This window comes from Oreochromis aureus, linkage group 3, assembly GCF_013358895.1.
Source record: "Oreochromis aureus strain Israel breed Guangdong linkage group 3, ZZ_aureus, whole genome shotgun sequence".
In the NCBI taxonomy this organism is placed as follows: Eukaryota; Metazoa; Chordata; class Actinopteri; order Cichliformes; family Cichlidae; genus Oreochromis; species Oreochromis aureus.
Window position 1 is genome coordinate 101,047,463 of NC_052944.1, and position 20,570 is coordinate 101,068,032.

The following is a 20,570-nucleotide window of genomic DNA, read 5'->3' on the forward strand; positions in this document are numbered from 1 at the left end:
TGAGTGTCTGTATGTGTGTCTGCTGCTTGTGTGTGTCTGGTCACTGATGACATCATGTGGTCCCTGCTCTGTGATTGGCTGCTGTGCGTGTTCGAGCTCACAGATATTCAGAGAGTCACAGAGCTGCTGCTGATGATAAAGATGAAGCTGTGGGTGCTGCTCCTCGTCCTTTCCTTGGTCCTCTGCGTCTCTGCTGATGGTGAGTCTCTAATTCTCTCATGAACTCTTGTATTTGAACCCTTTCATTAAGAAATTATGGCGAGAGCGTCAAAGTGAAACCAAAGAAACTCTTAAAACACAAAACAGATCAGACATCAGTAAGTAACTACACATGTGATTTCGTCACTAACAGCATGAAAACATGAAAAGGAGCTGAGTGGGAGGTGGGTTGCAAAGGGCTTGCTATGCTTCTCTTATGTTACCCAAGTTGCCAGATAGTGTGTGTGTGTGTGTGTGTGTGTGTGTAAAGTCAAACAGCATCACTTTTAGCAACATTTCCATGAAAATATCATTCTGAGCATTGTGCTGGCAGTGTGATTGCTGCAAAGGGACTGTCTAAGTGCAACATACACAAACCGTTATAGTCAAATTACAGTTTTAATTCATTTTATTTCACTTAAGTGACACAAAGGCACTGATGGCACTGAATCAGCCTTCTTATTCTCCTCAGATGCTCATGGGAGCAACTCCATCATTGGCTGTTCAGATACTGATGGAGAGAACGTTTTGATCCTGGATGATGAGGCAATCTGGTACGCCGACTTCAACAAACAGACAGGAGTCAATTCTCTGCCTGCCTTTGCAGATCCAATAAGCTTTCCATGTTCCTATGAAGAAGCTGTGGCCTATCAAGAGATCTGCAGACAAAACCTGATGGTGACTCGTAAGGCTATGAAGGAGTTTCCCAAAGAACTCGGTAAACTCAAATCCTTAACCACACAGTCCGTATGTAAAGGGCAGAAAAACATTCAGAGACCGGAGGTAAATAAAACGTGTTGTTGTGTTAAAGAGCGTTTTTCAGAGGCTGACAGGTTAGATCATTGGAGATGCTTTCAGTTATGTACATTCAACATCCATTGATTTGTTTGAAGTTTTAGATAAAATCGGATTGTGTTTCGGGGTTTAAATGTCTGTTAATTCCTCCAGATTCTATGGGCTGATTCCAGTACCTCAGCCAATATTACCAAATCACTTTATCAGTCAATGTTTTAAACTAACAGTTGTGATTGGCTTCTTCATGTTCAACTCAACTATGTTGTCATCATACTGACACTCAGATAAACAGATATTTTGTTTTCTCAGCTGTTGACAACATACAGAGCTCTTTAAATGGAGAGAAAGCACCAATATTCGCCATATTTACAGATTTCAAATATAATTCACAAAGATGATCTGAGCAGAAACATTTTCATCACGTCTTTGGTGAGCTAACAAACACGGTGACCTTTATTGTCACAGAGTTCCAAGTTTGTATTCATATCAGTACTTCTCTTTATTAAGTGTCCAGAATCTACCAGCATAAACCTGCAAACATTTATCAGAAATATTTAAATATCAGGAAACACTTTCCTGCATTTGATCTCATCAAGATCATTCACACATGAGGTGCTGCAGTTGGAGTTTAATAAATCTACTCAAGAAACAACATTCATCAGGCTTTATCCTCAGTGACAAAACTGAACCTGCAGCAACAGCCATGAAGACCTGATGACACAAACACAGAGAACATGCAAACTTTCAGAGGTGAAACACACAAACAGAACTTGAGCTTCATGTAGCTAATGAAAGACACAACAGTAGAGACTCAAAAACCTCAGACGCACAGGAGTGAAACTGGGAACACCAAGATCAAATTTCCTCTTTATTACAAGAGTTTGAGGCTCTTCAAACATTCAGTTCTCTGTTTGTTCAGGTGAAAACTCATCTCACTTCAGCAGAAGCTCAGGTCCATCCAGTGTTTCTGTGCTTTCTCTTCTTGTTTTTAGTAAGCTCATAACCGCAATCTCACACTCCTCAAAGTGTTTCGCTCTGTGAGTTAAATTCATTTGGGAGAAAAAACTGCCACAGAGTCAGTGCAGGTCCTGTACATACTGAATACTCCTTGTTGCAATTCAGTGTGTCCTGGTGAGTGGTGTTGTGAGTAAACTGTACATGTTTGTCCACAGATCCTCCTTCCAGCCTGATCATCTACACAGTACTAAATGTGGAGCTCGGAGTCCAAAACACTCTGATCTGTCATGTGACTGGTTTCTATCCTGCTCCCGTCAATGTCACCTGGACCAAAAACGAGCAGAAAGTGACAGAAGGAACGAACACCAGCATTCCCTTCCCCAACAAAGATGGTTCCTTCAAACAGACGTCCAGACTTCAGTTCATCCCAAAGCAGGGAGACGTCTACAGCTGCACTGTGGAACATGTGGCCCTGATACAACCAATGACCAAATTCTATGGTGAGAAAATTCAACTCAGTTTGTTTTACATTGTACAGTTTCACAACAACAGTGATCTCAAGTTGCTTTATATTCTAAGGTAAATCAACAATATCAGAGAGAAGACTTTAAAATAAAGGAAAGTTTTAAGCCTAATCTTCATCTACTAGTACTACTATTTGATAATCTAATTTTAAATACTCTAGGTTGTGTTAAATTTGTTTAGATCACAGGAATAGGAAAGGATTTGTCTGTGTTTCAGTTTGGTTTAGCTGTAGGCCTGAGAGTGTGTGTAATTGTTTAGAGAGAAAGGAATTTATGGACACTGGGGGTCTGCTGTCATAAAAGGAGACAGGAAGCTACAGTTGGGGGGTTGCTGATGCTGATGCTTGTACCTTTAATAAAAGTTCATAATTGCCATAACTTGGAAATAGGTTTGCAGGAGACTCTCCACCTGCTTATCTGTAAATGTAAGCCAACAAGATGTAATATGTTAACTCTGTTTCTATGTTGCGTAGAAGAATTTGGGGTAGCTTGGGTGAGAGGGTTACTTTTATGACCCCCAGGAAGTCACGTATACAGAGACAGTGCTTTAACTATTACGCACCCACACCCGCATGCACACTCACTCACATGCACACACATACACACAGGTACGCGTATACAGTCACTCACGTGCACTCACATAGACACACGGGTACGCGCAGACACAGGCACTCACGTGCTCATGCATACACACACAGACACAGAGTTTGCAGCACACCATGGGGGTTTTATGATGGGGTCGCTTCTACAAAACTGCGTTTCACAGACAAAGGAGTGAAGATTTTGCAGAGGGACACCGGCCTGGCACATCTTCCCTTCTAGAAGATGCATGCTTAAATGAAGATGAATAAAGATGAATAAAGGTTTTGTGAAATAAGTACTGAGTTCCGGTGCCGTCTCTGGATCCCAGAGGAATCAAAAGAACCACGGTGAAACTGATTTCGTAACATACTACAAGGTCATTAAGATAAGATGGGGCCTGATTATTTAAGACCTTGTATGTGAGGAGCAGGATTTTGAATTCAATTCTGGATTTAACAGGAAGCCAATGAAGGGAAGCCAAAACAGGAGAAATATGCTCTCTCTTTCTAGTCCCTGTCAGTACTCTTGCTGCAGCATTTTGGATTAGCTGAAGGCTTTTCAGGGAGTTTTTAGGACATCCTGATAATAATGAATTACAGTAGTCCAGCCTGGAAGTAATGAATGCATGAACTAGTTTTTCAGCATCACTCTGAGACAGGATATTTCTAATTTTAGAGATGTTGCGCAAATGGAAGAAAGCAGTCTTATATATTTGTTTAATATGTGTGTTGAAGGACATGTCCTGGTCAAAAATGACTCCAAGGTTCCTCACAGTGTTACTGGAGGCCAAGGTAATGCCATCCAGAGTAAGGATCTGCTTAGATACCATATTTCTAAGATTTTCAGGGCCGAGTACAATAACCTCAGTTTGATCTGAATTAAGAAGCAGAATATTAGAAGTCATCCAGGTCTTTATGTCTTTAAGACATTCCTGTTGTCTCATCTGTTTTCATAGACAAATATAACTGAGTATCATCTGCATAGTAATAAAATGAGGCAGTGTTTTCAAATAGTATTGCCTGAAATATTAAGTATAGTTCCCAGCACTGAAGTCCCAGGGACTCCATCAGTTTTCAGATGCGAAGGTTCACATCACTCTCTGTGTTTCTGTCTGCAGCTGTGGAGAACTCTGATCTCATTCTTGGACCTGCCATGTTTTGTGGAGTGGGTCTGACTGTCGGTGTCCTCGGTGTGGCAGCAGGAATCTTCTTACTCATCAGAGCAACCGAGTGACTCTGAATGGTTGGGGTTGATGTTTTAATAAATTGAGCACTTTGCAATCTAATTACACAGAAACTGAAGTTTTACCTCTGGTGCCAGCAGACAGCATCTTCAGATTAACTGCTGCTCTTGAATTTTTTTACATCCCAATATTTTACATGCTTTATTGCATATTAAACATCTGGAAGAAACTCTGTCCTTAAAAACAGCGGCAGGAGGCCAGAATGATCACAGACATTTCAGTCCTCATCCTCACTTAGACAGAATGTTAATTTGATAGTTTTTTTGATATAATATCACATTTGATCAGGGCAGAGTTTTTGGGTGGAGATCAGACCGCTGGAGATCAGAACAAGTTTTTTGATGGTAGAGAACAGTGATGTGAACCAGAAGGTTTTTTGTTTCATTAAAGATTTATTGACAAAGATTTGAGTTCATTTATTTTCATCTCAGTTCCTTTCAGGGCAGGGATAGCTCAGTAGGTAGAGTGGTCGCCCCATGATCGGAAGGTCAGGGGTTCGAATCCACTGAACGGTTACCCTGAGGTACCCCTGAGCAAGGTACCTACACACTGCTCCCCAGTGCTTAGTGGCTGCCCACTGCTTCACTGAGTGGATGGGTCAAATGCAGAGAAAAACAAGTAATTTCCCCATGGGGATCAATAAACTATACATTATTATTATTCATTTTGTTATCATGTTTTTATTTATTGTTGTAATTATTGATGATAAAATGTGATTGCTCAGGTTTTACTATAAGATGTTCTTCTACAAAAACCAGTCAGAGTGCAAAGACTCCCTGATTCAGTGTTGTGTCACTGAATGCTGGAACAGAAGGCACTTTGTCTGAGCTCAGATGAAGGAAATAGTGAACAGCCCTATTTTTGACTTCATACTGACAGCTCAGAATAAGTCTTCAGCTTTCAAACTACACTTTATTTAGTCACCTAAATGCCATATCACTCCATCAACGTTATGTGAAAAAAGCCCAAAACAGCTTCCAAGTATTACATTTAAATACAAAATGAAACATTCAGGCTGACTGAAGATGCATTTGAGCTCTGCTACTGGTGGTGGATGTTTGAGGGCAATTTTCATTTCACAGGTAAGTTACTGGTTGGGGAGTCTGGGGGAAGGTGGTCCATTCTTTCTTTCTTTAAGAACAGTTTTTTTTTAAAGATATTCCCTAAAGGTGTGATACGTAGAGAGGTCCTTTATTGTCATTGGTGAACTAGTCCAGTGTTATTGGAGCCTAACAACCAAAGGTGGATGTGAGATCATGTGTAATGGTGGAGATAAGAAAAAGTCATTTAGAGATAAGTCACATAAAAACCTGCATTTTGAGCTCCAGGAGATTTTTCTTCTTCATCAGCTGATCAGCTGATTCAACTGAATACAACAAGGCATAAGCTGATGCTTCACAGGTTATCTGACTGATATTCAACCACTAGACTCTATAAAGCTAGTGTAAAAGGTCAAATTCAGTGAGTGAATTTACTCAGCATCATCACATCAAATATAAATGTCTGCTGCCTTTCATGTAACTTCACACTGACCATGAACACCACAGCTGCTCTGTACCAGTCCAACATAGCTGATCACTGTAAACTTTACCAAATCATAGCAAATCAGCAAACCCCCAGCAAACTCTCAGTAATCAAAATAATGTCAAATAGCTTCTGATTTATAATTAACAAATTCCATCCATTCTCTTCAGCTTATCCAAATAGCAATGCAGGGTAGGTGGAGCCTATTGAAAGTTCACATCGTGGACTGTCAGAACAATATAACAAAATATTTGTTTGTTTTTTGCATAATATTATAAAAACCTAATAAAATATTTAAGCAATTTCTTCCTGGTAACAGCTGATGCTGAGGTCATGTGACCCTGCACTCTGGTTTCCACAGCAGCTCTCAGTCAGACTGTGTCAGAGTTTGCCAGGAGAACTCAGGAACATGGCTTCAATGTTTTTATGCCTCACGCTTCTCTTCATCACCATCTGCACAGCAGGTAAGATCAATATACTAATCAAGCACATGATCAGTCACAGATACAGAGTGTTCAATGATTAGAGGAAAGTGAAGGATGAGATGTGATATTATTTTTATTGTGGTTGATGCACAGCAGCATTTTTTTTGTAATCTTCATCTATGATGATCGTCATCTGCCTCTCAGAGCTGGAGTTTACTGTTTCAGCTATCATTAAGTTTTACAGCGTTGTTTTTCTAGAGAAAAAAAGCAATGTGTAATACTGAGTAAATGTAGTTTATACAAGGAGAGGGGAAGTAAAAATAAAGACAAGGCACTAGAAACAAATGACTCATGAAATAAAGTGAGAAGTGGTTAACACCTCTTCTTCTTAACTGTACTTATACAAACAGTGAGACTCCACAGTTCTCTGTTTTTTAACTGTCCATCTGGATAATTCCCACGTAAATGAAGGTAAATGTCAGTTTATATGCAGAAGATGCATGTCCTTATTCAGGCTCTCCCTACAAACACACTATTTAATATCCAGTCACACTGAGACTTTTCTGCAATATTGCATTTACACATTGGAACATCACGTGTGACTAATCAAATTACATTGTTTTGAAATGTTGCCACAACATACAGGTATGTCTTAAAGACATAAACACCTGGATGTGTTCTCCTACATTCAGACAGATTGGTATGGACTCAAATTGTGGTAAATATTTTGTACTTGTAAATCAAATGTGTAGTTGTGAACTGAGTTTTTTAACCTTGTAAACCAAAATATGTGAAAGTTTTATGTATGTGCATCTAGAGATAAAAGATTTGTGTTTGTAAATATTTTTTTACACAAGTTACAATTTTTTTTTTTAGGTCTGTTTACAGATACAAAGTAAAAAGCTACGTGCAAATCTCTGCGCTCAGGTTCCCTGGCTGTGTGTGACTCTCAACTTACACGTACAAATTTTGACCCGATTTTTCTTCCTTTCAGCTGATTGGTCGATGTCAAGTCAATCACAAATTTAACAATCCAATCAGAGAACAGATGGGATTGGCTGTCGGAGGGGTTGTTAAATTTGTGATTGACAAGAAATTGACCAATCAGCTGAAAGGAAGAAAAATCGAGTCAAAATTTGTACGTGTAAGTTGAGAGTCACACACAGCCAGGGAACCTCTCTAATATTAGGGTCTGTTTTGTTAATCGTTGTTATATATATCAAATTGAATTGATACTTTGTTGGAATCATATCATCATGATATCTTCACCTTATTTAGATTATTAAGCTTAACAACAATCTGCTCTTAAAGGTTTCCCAGACTACTACAGGAGAGTGATTCTCTAATCTTTGTGTTTCAGATGGATATGAACTTTACAATTCAGATCGCTGCTTGTTTAACTCCACTGAGCTGCAAGACATCGAGTTCATCAGATCTTGCTATTACAACAAGATAGAGTTTGTCAGATTCAGCAGTGATGTGGGGAAGTTTGTTGGATACACTGATTTTGGTATGAAGAATGCGGAGATGTGGAACAAAGATCAGGGATACCTTGCTGCAATGAGAGCTCAGAAAGAGACGTACTGCAAACACAATATTGACCTCTGGTACACAAATGTTCTTTCTAAGTCAGGTGAGTCTGTGTTTCTATGACATCATCAGATCATCAAATAAACCTCATCACACTGATGCATCATCGTCAGCACAAATCCTGACTGTACTCCTCTTCTGTATCGGGCTTCCGTCTACACTGCTGCAGCTCGTGCGTTGATTTGTTGTTGTTGTTAGTTTACAACAACAACAACAGCACTTAGTTTACAGCAAACACTGCTGAAGGTTTAATCTGACACATTCAGTTAAAGCTACACATTCTCTGTAGTTCTGGTAGTTTTACAGGAACAGTCTGACCATTTCAGGCTTGTTATATTTATAAAGTCACTTCAGCTTTATTGTGTTGCAGTTTTAACTTTGAATGAAGTAAAAACATTCCTCCTCTTCCTGATGTTCCAGTGAAACCATCAGTCAGACTTCACTCCACGATGGCTCCTGGTTGTCACCATCCTGCCATGTTGGTTTGCAGCGTTTATGACTTCTACCCCAAACTGATCAAAGTGAGCTGGTTGAGAAATGGACAGGAAATAACCTCTGACATCACTTCCACTGAAGAGTTTGCAAATGGTGATTGGCTCTACCAGGTCCACTCCCACTTGGAGTACATGCCCAGGTGAGTCCAGGTCAAATCTGGAACCAGGACTCTTTGTTTGCCTGGACAGTCTGACCACGTGTGCCCTCTCCAGGATAATTCCACTGTCAGCACCAAACTCCTTCAATGGTGATGTTTGAAGGGTCTGATCCTTCAGCTCAGGCTGTTAACTCTGATCTTTGTCCAAGTTTTCTTCTGTGGCTCCAGCTCACTGACTTTAGTTTGAATAACCACAACATCCCATATTCACAGCTCAGCCTGTGAAACCTGTTCCCTCTTCTTCTTCCTCATTCCTGCTAAAACTGAATCCATCCGACGTTCCAGTTTCTGCAGAGACGAGTGTTTCAGCAGGAACTGTCTGAAAATTCAGATCGAAAACAGGAAGTCCCCAAGATTGTTTTTAATATTGTTGAAAGTTTAAAACGGGACGTTTGCTGATTCAGTTATGTGAACATTTCCATAATTTCTCTTTTCCACATCTTTGTGAGTCAAGTCCATCATATAAAATGTGTTGCAGGTGATCAGGTAACCATCAGCTGATCACACAAATCAGATAAACAGATAAATATCAGTGATGTTGGTTTGTGTTTGTGCTGAAGGTCTGGAGAGAAGATCTCCTGTGTGGTGGGGCACGCCAGCCTGGAGAAACCATTGATTATTAACTGGGGTAAATACCAGTCTGTATCGACACACCTGTACACCTCCCTGTGTGTCCGTTCACCTGTGTGACTCTCACCTGTGTGTCTTCAGTGCCACCCATGCCTGAAACAGAGAGACTGATCATCGTTGGAGCCGTAGGACTGATCCTGGGTCTGATCTTGTTTCTGGCTGGAGTCATCTACAGGAGGAAGAGTGGAGGTCAGACCAGCACTCAGTCAAACACCAGTTTAAATGAGAATAAAACCAGTTCAAATCAGACTAAAATTAATAAATCATCATCACCATCACCTTTGACCTTTGACCCTTGTTCTCTGTGTTGCAGATGCATCTTTGGCTCACAGGTTCAGTGAGAAACAGGCAGAGGACTGGAGCAAAGATGCTGCAGCTCTGAGCTTGTGGAGACCTCAGAAGGAGAAGTTCTTCAAACCCGACTCTGAGCTCTGCTTCACAAATGTTCTGCCTAAGTCAGGTGACTCAGTGTTTCTGTGACATCATCAGATCATCACATGAAAGCTCAGGTCCTCACTGAGGGATCAGCTCCTGACTGAACACACTGCTGATGGTTTCATCTTTCTGTAAAACTAGTGTCGTCTGGAGTTCTGCTCCTTTCACAGTAAAGCCTGGTGTCTCACACACAGCCCACTGGAAAAAATGATTCATAATTCAACTTCATCAGTGAGACATTAAAACTGTGTGAGGGTACCAGGTGTTTCTAGATGTTAGTGAGATGTTGGTCTCATGGAGAATAATGTGTTCGGGTACATGTGGAGGTTTTATAAAAGCACTTTAAATGAAGACGTCTCAGCTTCTTCTTCATGTGTTCATGAACAGCTGCCAACAGCTGGCACTTTATTACGTGTCAAAGTTTCCCTTCTGTGTTCAGACCTTTTTTATTTTTTATGTTCCAGTGATGCCATTGGTCAGGCTTCACTCCATGACGCCCTCTGGTGGTCGTCATCCTGCCTTGGCGCTCTGCAGAGTCTACGACTTCTTCCCCAAGCAACTCAAAACCAGGTGTTGCTCCAGACTGCTTTGATTTATCCTCATGATTTATTTGAATAGATCATAAAAGATTTATAGTTTTTGTGCCGGCGCATCTGCTGCTACACACCAGCAGACTGTGGGGACCAGTGTGGAGCTGTTGGTTAACGCAATACACATCCTGGTTTAAAGCAGTCAGACCTGTTCTAACGATGAGCCATCTCCTTGTTTTCTCTGTCTGTGCCCCAGGACTGATGCTGGTTCCCAGTAGTTGATCCTGATTGTGGACCTGGAGCTGGATCTGCTTCTGTCTGATAGCTGGAAGCAAAAGCAGCAGCAGCTGGCAGTTCTGTGTTTGATCCAGGCTGTTAGAGTCAGGCTGAATGTGGACCGAGGTGTGTCTGCTGCAGCCTCAGTGGTGGAGTCATCATATAGTGTGTGCAGAGTGTTCTCAGAGTCTTTAAACCTGTCTGACAGCAGGAACTGCTCAGGTGAGCTGCCTCCAGGATGGACCTGGTCTGTGCTGGCTGGAGGACAGCGAGGTGTGTGCTGGGAAACTCAGTGTCTGGTTGCTTTGTTTGGATGTAAGGCTGGACGGGGCAGAGCTCTGTGGGTGTTTGTGTGTTTGACTTTCCAGTGTCATCACACACACACACACACACACACACACACACACACACACACACACACACACACACACACACAGATGGATGTAAAGATGAAACCACACTCTTAGCTGTCAGCTGTTTGTTGTATTTTCACTTCCTGATCCTTTCCTCAATAAAACAGTTTCCACAGTCACGTGATCGGTGTCTTCCTTCAAACACTATAAAAGACGAGGGAAAGTAGTTTTCACTCTTCGTTGTGTGTCTGTGTTTACTTTCTGTTAACAAAGTTAAGCTGCTCAAAAAGAAGCACAATGTGTATCCTCTTGACGGTGTTGCTCCTGGATCATCAAACTGATGCCGGTCCAAGTGACCAATCACATTGTGGTGATATTACAGTTTTGCAGTGTGTAAACACCATCACACAACACATCAAACTCTAATCCCAAAACCGCCCTACAGCTCTGTAACCATAACAACGATCACATCCTAACCCCCAACCCTGACCATAAATCCCCCTTTTCCTGAGTGGACATCAGCAAGTTTTTTTATAATTGTAAAACATGACTAGTTTTTTAGTCATGATTAGTTACTTGCAATGCTGAACATAGGCCAGCTTTAAGTAATTATGATGATCCAAAAAAAGACCAGTGTGGTACTTATGCCACATAGTCTTTGTGAAAGGTTAAACATGTAGTTTTAAGACATAATTATGGATTGAAATAATAGTTAAAAAGTCAGGAGATATAAAAACGGTGCATAAGTTATGGGGATTACAGTTCAGTTCATATTTTAAAGCAAGTTAAAAAATGGACACCCCAGTAATATTTTTTGTTCAGATTCAGTTTTTATCTAATTACACTTGAAGTTTTATCAAACTGGATTCCCTAAAGATGCCAAAACACTATCAGGAAGAATGTATACTGCCTTATAGGGAAGCCTGCAGAATAAATCCTGTAGTTGAAGCTTTAAACAAAGTCGTGATCCGTGCCTCTTTATTTTATTACCCAGGTGGAGTAATTGTCCTCAAAATGACTCCTATGTAAAACAGTAAAAATGATAAGACTGTTGTAAACATGTTAAAGTAAAGCATAACTTTGGAAACTGATTAAAAGTAATCAAAGTTGGTAGCAGGTAAAGTGAGCTTCAAGTATAGTAGCTTTGCTAATGAAGCACAAATGGTATTTGTGGCAGTAAGGTTAATCAGGCTCATACATCTTTTCAATTTACAATGTTTTTTATGTGTGTTGTTGAGGTGAGAGGAGCTGCAAATGCAATTACCAATGAACACATTGTTTAATAATGGCTTTATATGAACGGTTCTACACTAGTTGCTTGATGTGAGTTCTAGTTTATGATATTGTGCGTATGTCAGTGTGAGCAAATGTTCAGATTAGAGTGATTACGCCCCTCCCTGAGCCTGGTTCTGCCGGAGGTTTCTTCCTGTTAAAAGGGAGTTTTTCCTTCCCACTCTCACCAAAGTGCTTTATACGGGGTCATATGGTTATTTGGTTTTTCGCTGCATGTATTACTATAAGGTCTATGTTACTGTTGTGGTGATTTGGCGCTATATAAAGAAAGTTGAATTGAAACCAGTGCGGCCGTTTAATTTTAAAAAGCTGGTTTTGGGCTTGAAATCCTATATTGTAGATTTGGCCTGTGAGGTCATATAGATTAATGTGAGCATGAGTGGAGTGTGTCACTGTCACAGGGTGGCGATGTGTGTTGGTGTACCTCTGCTGTCATAGCCCTACCCTCCACCCTCCACATCAAGAAAATGTTAAAAAAACAAGGAAATAATTTTTAGAAATTAGAATAAAACTTCCTGTTTCTGCTTGCTGGACAGTCCACAGGTGTGGTGTTTTCTGTCCTTTTTCCATAGCTTAATATAAACAAGTCCATTCATAAGTCACATCTACACTGTGTCTTTGTGTCAGGGGGGAAATTTGTATCTTAATATTCAAATACTGAGTACATAGAGAGTGTGTGTTAGTACAGATGGTTATTTACTGCAGAGCTGTCTGCATGAACACCAGAGAAGAACCAGATTCAAACCTGCAGGCTCATTTCATGTCTGTGTACAGAGGTGCTGTGTGGACCACATTTGAACTATTGCTTCTTTCTTCATGGACAATTTTAAACAGATGATCATTTATTAAGAATAATCATATATTTCTTACAGCAGTGTGTGATAAACTAGATATCTGTGTTTAATATAAAGTGCTGCGTGTCCATCAAACAGTGAAGAGCTGCTGGATTCATTGTTTCCTCCAAATGAAAGAAAAGTCATTTTCCTGTGACAGAGCGACGATGCAGTGGAGTCTGTTTCTGCTTCTTCTGATGGGTGAGTGATCATTTTACCAGGGCTCCTGATTGTTTCCACCTAAAATACTTTAGTTTGATCAGGACTCATTAAACAAATGAACTCTGACTGAGAAAATCAAGGATTCACCTGTAAACTGGACAGTTTGATGGGAACATGAGTTTCCTGCTTGTATCAGCAGATATTCAACAGTATTTCTTCTGTTTTAGGTCAGTGTGTCTTCATCACATGTCAGCTGTATGAGTACCACTTTATTAAAGAACAGATGAGCTGGGATGCAGCACGGGCATACTGCAGAGAGAACTACACAGACCTGGCCAAAGTGTTTGACCTGACAGACATGAGAAGACTTCAAGACTCTGCACAGAGTCAAACAGAAGCCTGGATTGGACTGTACAACATCACAGGAGGAGACAACAGGAGGTGGCACTGGTCTCTGCCGGGGGAGGAATACACTGAAAATAACACCTGTTGGAAAGATGGACAGCCAAATGATCATGGTGGCACCCCTGAGAACTGTGTGATGACAGGAGACAAGTGGGAAGATTATCCATGCAGTGACAAATTTAAGTTCATTTGCTATAACGGTGAGAATATGTGGACATTAATATGATAAAATAATATTTAATAATGTTATAATCTAGTTTTTAATCTGTGTTATATCATATGTTGCTGAAAGAGACAGTTTGAAGAATGAAACAAATTAGTTGATAAAAATGTTTTTTTTTTTCTGTTGACTCAACAGAAACGATGAAAAACAATAAAACCTTTCATTTGAATGAGACGTTTGTGAACTGGACTCAGGCTCAGAACTACTGCAGACAGCATCACACCGACCTGGCCAGTGGACTCGATCAGATATACAGTGAAGAGTTTAAGGAGCTGCAGAAGTCTACAGCTTTGTGGATCGGCCTGTTCAGAGACAGCTGGAGGTGGTCAGATGGGAGTAACTTCTCTTTCAGATACTGGGACATGGACTCATTTAATGATGGACTAAACAACAGGACATGTGCTACGACTCTGTTAGAGAGATCAGTAAGATGGAGCTCTGCTGGATGTGACCAAAGAAAGCCTTTCTTCTGCTATGATGGTGAGTTTACACAGATTTATCTCAGCTGTTTGTCCAATAGATGAACTGCTGGAAGCACTGAGAGGATTTAGGTCAGTATGTTTTTGTATCTGGCTTGGCTCTCTCTGAGCTGTACAATTTAACCACACTGTTTATTAGAACTGTGGACAACCTTTAATTATTAACTGCAAAACAAATGTACTGCATGTGTACAGTGAGTCTTACTCAGTGCAGACCTACTGATATTTTATATATTTAAACCTCTTTCTTCCTATCAAAGCTCTCTGTCATTTTCTCATCTTTACTATATAAATGTTCATTAGAGCTGTGTACCTAACACACCCTACTCAGCACTACACAGTCACAGGTGTAACTGTCCTAATGTTTGTGCCTGTTTGTCTTGTTTCTGTAAGTGTGGACTGTTCATGTCTGTCATTGTTCATAAAGCACAGCAAAGACTCAGAGCTCTTTGGGTTTTGTGGTGACAGATAACATGATCCTGATCCAAGCAAACAAAACCTGGGAAGAAGCCCTTTATTACTGCAGAGAGAAACACCATGACCTGGTTTCCATCACCAACCGTGAGGAGCAGGCGTGGCTCCAGGAAAAGGCCAAAAACGCCTCCACTCCTTTTGTCTGGCTGGGGCTGCGCTACACCTGCACTCTGGGCTTCTGGTTCTGGGTCACTGATGATGTCATTGAATATAGTAACTGGGACTCTAACACCACAGATGATGTCTGTGGCGTGTCTGGAGCCATGGACACAGCAGGAGAGCAGAAGTGGGTCAGTAAGCCTGATAATAATAAGTTTAATTTCTTCTGTTCTAAACATTAAAATCACTGTAAACAGCACCAACAGCTTCTTATCTCCTCAGCTGGTTTTTGGTTGTGTTTTGTGAAGGGATTCTTTAGAGGGATTGTGAGAGATGTAGTTTCTCACAGTGATGTTTTAGGTTTTATCTAGCGCACTTTTTATTTTCCTACATCAACAAAAACTTAATTTTGTTATTGAAAAAGAATCTATTCACACAGAAACTATACAATGTGTAGGTTTTATTATATTGATGTTGTGGTTAAAATCTGGTGATGGTTTTATATAAATTAATAATACAAAAAGGTTATGAAGTGTTAATTGAATTCACTGTTGATGAATAAACTGTTAAACCACAGTTGTTGTTTTTAATAATCAAATTACATCATGAAACAAAGTGTTAAAGTACTTTGAGTGATCAGGAAGACTTTATAAAACTACATATCCCCACATCCCTGTTTTAATCTTCTTATAAATCTGCTAGTTTAAATTCACAAAAAAATTGAGATTTGGATGGGATGGGATGGATCTTGTTCATATTTGTGACTCGTGGTTTGTTTAATGTTTATACTTATATTTGTGATATGTATTCTTTGAGGTGTTTAGTTTTGAACCTTGTCCTCGGGTGTCTTACAGTTAATTCCACTCTTAGTGTTCAGCCCTTTCGTGTCCTCTGTATGTCGTCCATTCATGTTTGGCTTCCTTTTTCTTGTCTGCTGTCATTTTGTCCACCTGTGTCTCCACTTTCCCTGATCGCACCTTCTCCGTATATGTATGTATGTGTATAGTTAACAACTAAACAGATAGATGTAACCCAGTGTTAAAAACGGGATTAAAAGCATAAATATTAATACTCATTTGATTAAAATACTAATTTCATAATGGTAATAAATATTGATAAAAAGAACTTAAATATAATAAATACTGATAAAAAGCATGTAAACATAAGTTTAATTAATATGTACGTATGTATATGTAATATATAAATGGTGTGGGGGCAGGACTTAGTCCTGTGGAGTGTGTTTGTTAGATCCACTGAGCGACCAATCATTGGCTGGTCTGACCCTCCCCCAGTCTGTGTGCGCTGCTCAGACACTTGTGTGTGCCTGCGTGTGCCAGTCAGAAACGCCAGAGACACAGACGGTGAAAGATTCGGTTACCCGTGCGGTGAAGAAGCTAGCTGGATAGTAAAAGTCCTGTTTTCGGTGGAAATAATAAGAGTGATACTGTATTCCAGAGGCCGTGAGCCAGCGTGATCACTGTGAAGCCCCGTGTAGCATTTGTTGCTTCACATGGTAAGTCCCAGGCAGTGCACGTCCGCTAGCATAGCATGCTACTTGCTGCTAGCTCCGATGCTAACTTCCGCTAGCCATTTTGCAATGAAAGTGCCTTTTTCCGAGGCTAAAGCCATTAGCACTGAGTCTGCTGCACTTTATACGAAATGTTCTTTAAAGGTTCATGTCATATTACTGTGGTATTGATGTATAATGTATGGTTTTGTGCGAAGTTATGTTGGCACATGTTCACTTTTCTCATGGTGCTAATTATAGTTCTGCACACTGAGTGTTAGCAACGTGAAATTAAGTGCCTTCACCTGCACTTTACTTAGCTGAAACTTGATAAGTCTCAAGCCAATGTGTGTTTTAATGCACTGCTGAGCTATTTTGGTATTATTTTAAATGTGTGTTTCCTATGCACTTTTTGCCCTTGAAATTAGAATAATTTGTTGTACAACATAGAATATTTTGAAAGAAATTTAGAAACACTACAAGCAACTAGTAGTAGTAATAAGTTATAGACATGATAGCTTAAATGTTGAACTACTGTGTTCTGGCCTGGTCCCCAGGTCAGGTTTTTTTCCCCTTGCTTATTTGGATTGAATTGGTTTTGAGGACCTGAGAAGAATCGAGGATCCCTTTTCCAGTATTGGATGGCGAGCCCAGCCCAAAGAGCCGGATGAACTGGTAGATTGTAACCCGACTGGTTACAAACACACTGAGTGACTATTGAACATTGACAGACTGAAATTGACTTTAAAAAAGGACACAACAGACAATACATCCTTGGGTCGACCATTTGTGGGGTTTATTTTATTTTATTTTCAAAAGCGCGCTCTACCTTTGTTAAATGTGCACAACCTGCTAAATTTTAATAATTGCTAATAAATGCAATTGTGTTTTCTACACCTGCTGTGTACAAGTCCTCTGTTGTCATACACCCTTGGCTCCTACGAATCTAGAACCTGTCTGATCTGGCGCATATCTCCCTTCTGTCCTCGTACTGTGGTTAAAGGTAACTACACTGCCGTAGTACATGCAAAGAAGGCAAGAAGTAGCACCACCAGTGTTACATAAGTTACATAGAGTGTTTTTTTTTTTTTTTTTTTTTATACCTCAGGCAGCTTCTGCATATCTGCATGTGGCTCTTCATAAGTGAGATGGCCATAGTCTCTCTCTCTCTCTCTCACACACACACACACACACACACACACCACTAATGAGCCCACCATTTGAAACATGATATCAGTTTTAACTGAAGAAACATCATCAGTGAAGAAAAACCAGAGACCAGGTAAACACATCAAATAAATACATAAGATAACAAGGCAAATTATATTAAATAATAGAAAATAATTCAAATAGTGTAAGCAGAGCAGTTGTTGAGAGTTTTGGTTGGTGATACAGTGGCAGATCTGACTGATGATCCCAAATTAGCCAACAAAACAGCACAATTTCAAGGCAAGGTGAGGCAAGTTATTTATATAGCACAATTCAACAACAAGGTGATTCAAAGTTCTTTACAAAGACATTAAAAACAGAAACAAATAAAAATCATGATTTAAAATTGATTAAAAAACAGTAGATACAATCAGAACAGTAGATAAAATCAGTAGTTAAAATGCAAGTTTTGAAATTTAAGCTTAAAAGTGGTTTAGGTGCTTTATTCAAATGCAGCTGAGAACAGGTGAGTCTTCAACCTGGATTTAAATAAACTGAGTGTTTCAGCTGATCTGAGGCTTGCTGGGAGTTTGTTCCAGATATATGGAGCATAAAAGCTGAATGCAGCTTCTCCGTGTCTGGTTCTGACTCTGGGAACTGATAACAGACCAGATCCAGATGACCTGAGAGATCTGGAAGGTTCATACTGGGTCAGGAGGTCACTGATGTATTTTGGTCCTAAACCATTCAGAGCTTTATAGACTAGCATCAGAACTTTAAAGTCTATCCTCTGACGGACAGGCAGCCAGTGTAAAGACCTCAGAGCTGGACTGATGTGGTCCACTTTTTTGGTCTTAGTGAGGACTCGAGCAGCGGAGTTGTGAATGAGCTGTAGTTGTCTGGCTGATTTTTTAGGTAGACCTGTAAAGATGCTGTTACAGTAATCAAGCCTGCTAAAGATGAATGCATGGACTAGTTTTTCCAGGTCCTGTTGAGACATCAGATCTCTTCAAAGTGTTGTGTTGTTGGTCAGTTCACTCTGAAGTCTGACTATTAACCAATGAGAACCCACAGACTCACAGGTGCCACGCCCCTTTAAGCACTGAGAAAAGTTCCTTTTAAGTTTTAACCATGACTTTTAACTAATGAAATCAACAAGTGACATGTACTGAACATCCTGATGCAGTCATGTGACAAGTAAGTGACTCTGGGAACTCATGACATCATTTCCAAAATGGCAGCACACCCGGGCAGTTCATGTTCCCACTTAGCCAATTTTAGAAATCTAGTTTTCTCTTAACAAAAGTAAGTTTGAACCCAATCAGCATTCGTATCCTTTAATGTGTGGTTGATTTATCTCCATGACTGGAAACTAGGTTTGCAAAACCTGCTGAGACAAAGAAGCTTCCACACAGATGTTGGCACTAGTCTGATGGCTTCGGCTGAACACCATTAAGAACTGACAACAATAATACGAACATGGTATTGATGATACATAATGTTATTTTCTGTTCTCTTCTTGCACTTTTCTTGACATACGTGTGTCTTTACTAGTTTATTACAGAAATCTGGTCTGTTTCCTGCAGCTGCAGTAGGTTGTTGAAAATACCTCTAATATAAAGCAAGATTTGTTTTTTAGCATGCACATTTGTGTGATGTAAAACAAAGCTGTCAAATAATTTGTTGTTAAACCAATCCAGCAAATGTATGATGATCATGTGTTATGGAAATCCAAATAAGAACTAAATTCTGTGTTAATAAGCAAAGGCCTGTCTGGCAGATTCATTTCCAAATAAGGAATAAATAAAGTAGAAATGTTACTGGGTTCTTATGTGTTAATAGTTGTGATTGCCAAACGTTGAAGCTTGTATTGAAAAACGGTTCATTACTCGAAGCTTTTCAAAACAGTCCTCTCTGGTGACATCTGGTGGCCAGAAACATGAAGAGCAGCTTGAATCTGCAAAATAAAATGAACTGCTTCATTATGAATGCGCACTGTACAGAGTGGAGTTCACAATTCTGTCTGATATTGGGCCACCACTTTGTTGATTGGAACATTTATTTTTGGGGGTGAAAAAATTGTTATGTTTATCTTTTTTTTTTTTAATAAACATTTAATCAATAAACCTTCCAGATTTAAAAATGTGCCATGGTATGGTCTTTCTTTGCTTGTGACTTCTTGATACTGGTAAATACAGTAAATGGAAAAATACATCAATATACATATAATGTGCAACACATTATGGAGTATTCTTCTGCTGTCAGGTCCTGCCTCCATGTACTTAAGGAATTAATCACTGGACAGGTATATTTAATACATTTTCATTCAAAGCCTTTATGGCTTTTCGTATAATAGCTGGTGAGCCAGTCTCTAGTAAAAATGCCCAGGCCGATTTTTTTTTATTTTTTTTTTTTTTTGTCCCAGTCCAGTCCTGGGCACAACACGCATTGAATTAATCTGAGAAGGTGGATTACAAAATAAATGGCCGGGCCAGCGGTTCACAACTCTGTCTGATATTGGGCCACCGTTGTGTTGCTTTGAACATTAATTTTCTGGGGTGAAAAAATTGTTTATTTTTCTAACAAATAAATGTCATCAATAACCTTTCCTTATTTAAACATGTGCCATGGTGTGGTGTTTTTTTGCTTGTGCCACCGTGATGCTGGTAAATACAATAGATGAAAAATACATATAATATCAATATAATAATGTACAACACATTATGGAGTACGCTTCTACTCTGAGATCCTGCCTCCATGTGCTTATTGGAATTGACCACTGGACAGCTGGACAGGTATGTTTATAAATAGTATTATATTAGGTCAAATTTTCTATACGTGTTTTAGACCTGGAGGTAGAATTGATTGTGAACTTGTAAAGTAAAAATGGCCAAGTCTGCATGTTTTCATGGAGACAATTTCTCCTGCCTTAGAGAAAATCCTCTTGCATGGAACAGAAGAGGCTGGAATGCACAGAAACTGGTAGAGATGCAGGTATACAGTCTTCCTGGGTCCCACAGACTATCAGCTAAAAAGAATAAACAAATTCAATTGTTGCACATTTTGTAGAATAAAAATTTAAGATTATTTAAAAAAATAATATATTTTTTGTTAAATTTAAAGAGTCAAATATTTTTATCATGAAAAGCAGATTTTGTTAAGCTATTTGAAGTTTTTTATGTTATCAGATCCAATAAACAAACAAAAAGACAAAGCAATCAACAAGAGCAGA

General features: G+C 39.6%; 3 protein-coding genes across 4 annotated transcripts; all 3 read left to right on the forward strand.

The window, feature by feature from the left end:
* Positions 1–120: 120 nt before the first annotated feature.
* Positions 121–4,938, forward strand: LOC116331587 (H-2 class II histocompatibility antigen, A-B alpha chain-like). The gene is made up of 4 exons (XM_031754319.2): positions 121–199; positions 671–916; positions 2,166–2,450; positions 4,174–4,938. The coding sequence occupies exons 1-4, from the start codon at positions 133–135 to the stop codon at positions 4,287–4,289; spliced, it is 714 nt and encodes a 237-aa protein (XP_031610179.2). The 5' UTR covers positions 121–132; the 3' UTR covers positions 4,290–4,938.
* Positions 4,939–6,174: 1,236 nt separating this feature from the next.
* LOC116331585 (H-2 class II histocompatibility antigen, E-S beta chain-like) lies at positions 6,175–10,893 on the forward strand. Of its 2 annotated transcripts, XM_039609070.1 has the most exons (9): positions 6,194–6,287; positions 6,894–6,966; positions 7,609–7,881; positions 8,259–8,472; positions 9,051–9,118; positions 9,202–9,309; positions 9,434–9,580; positions 10,020–10,125; positions 10,342–10,893. In XM_039609070.1, the coding sequence occupies exons 2-9, from the start codon at positions 6,921–6,923 to the stop codon at positions 10,361–10,363; spliced, it is 984 nt and encodes a 327-aa protein (XP_039465004.1). In that variant the 5' UTR covers positions 6,194–6,287; positions 6,894–6,920; the 3' UTR covers positions 10,364–10,893. The 2 variants fall into 2 exon arrangements, with proteins under 2 accessions (XP_031610175.1, XP_039465004.1); XM_031754315.2 differs by lacking the exon at positions 6,894–6,966 and having other exon boundaries at positions 6,175–6,287.
* Positions 10,894–12,697: 1,804 nt separating this feature from the next.
* LOC116331589 (C-type mannose receptor 2-like) lies at positions 12,698–15,320 on the forward strand. Its single transcript, XM_039609066.1, has 4 exons — positions 12,698–13,041; positions 13,230–13,607; positions 13,766–14,110; positions 14,578–15,320. The coding sequence occupies exons 1-4, from the start codon at positions 12,972–12,974 to the stop codon at positions 14,922–14,924; spliced, it is 1,140 nt and encodes a 379-aa protein (XP_039465000.1). The 5' UTR covers positions 12,698–12,971; the 3' UTR covers positions 14,925–15,320.
* Positions 15,321–20,570: the final 5,250 nt, after the last annotated feature.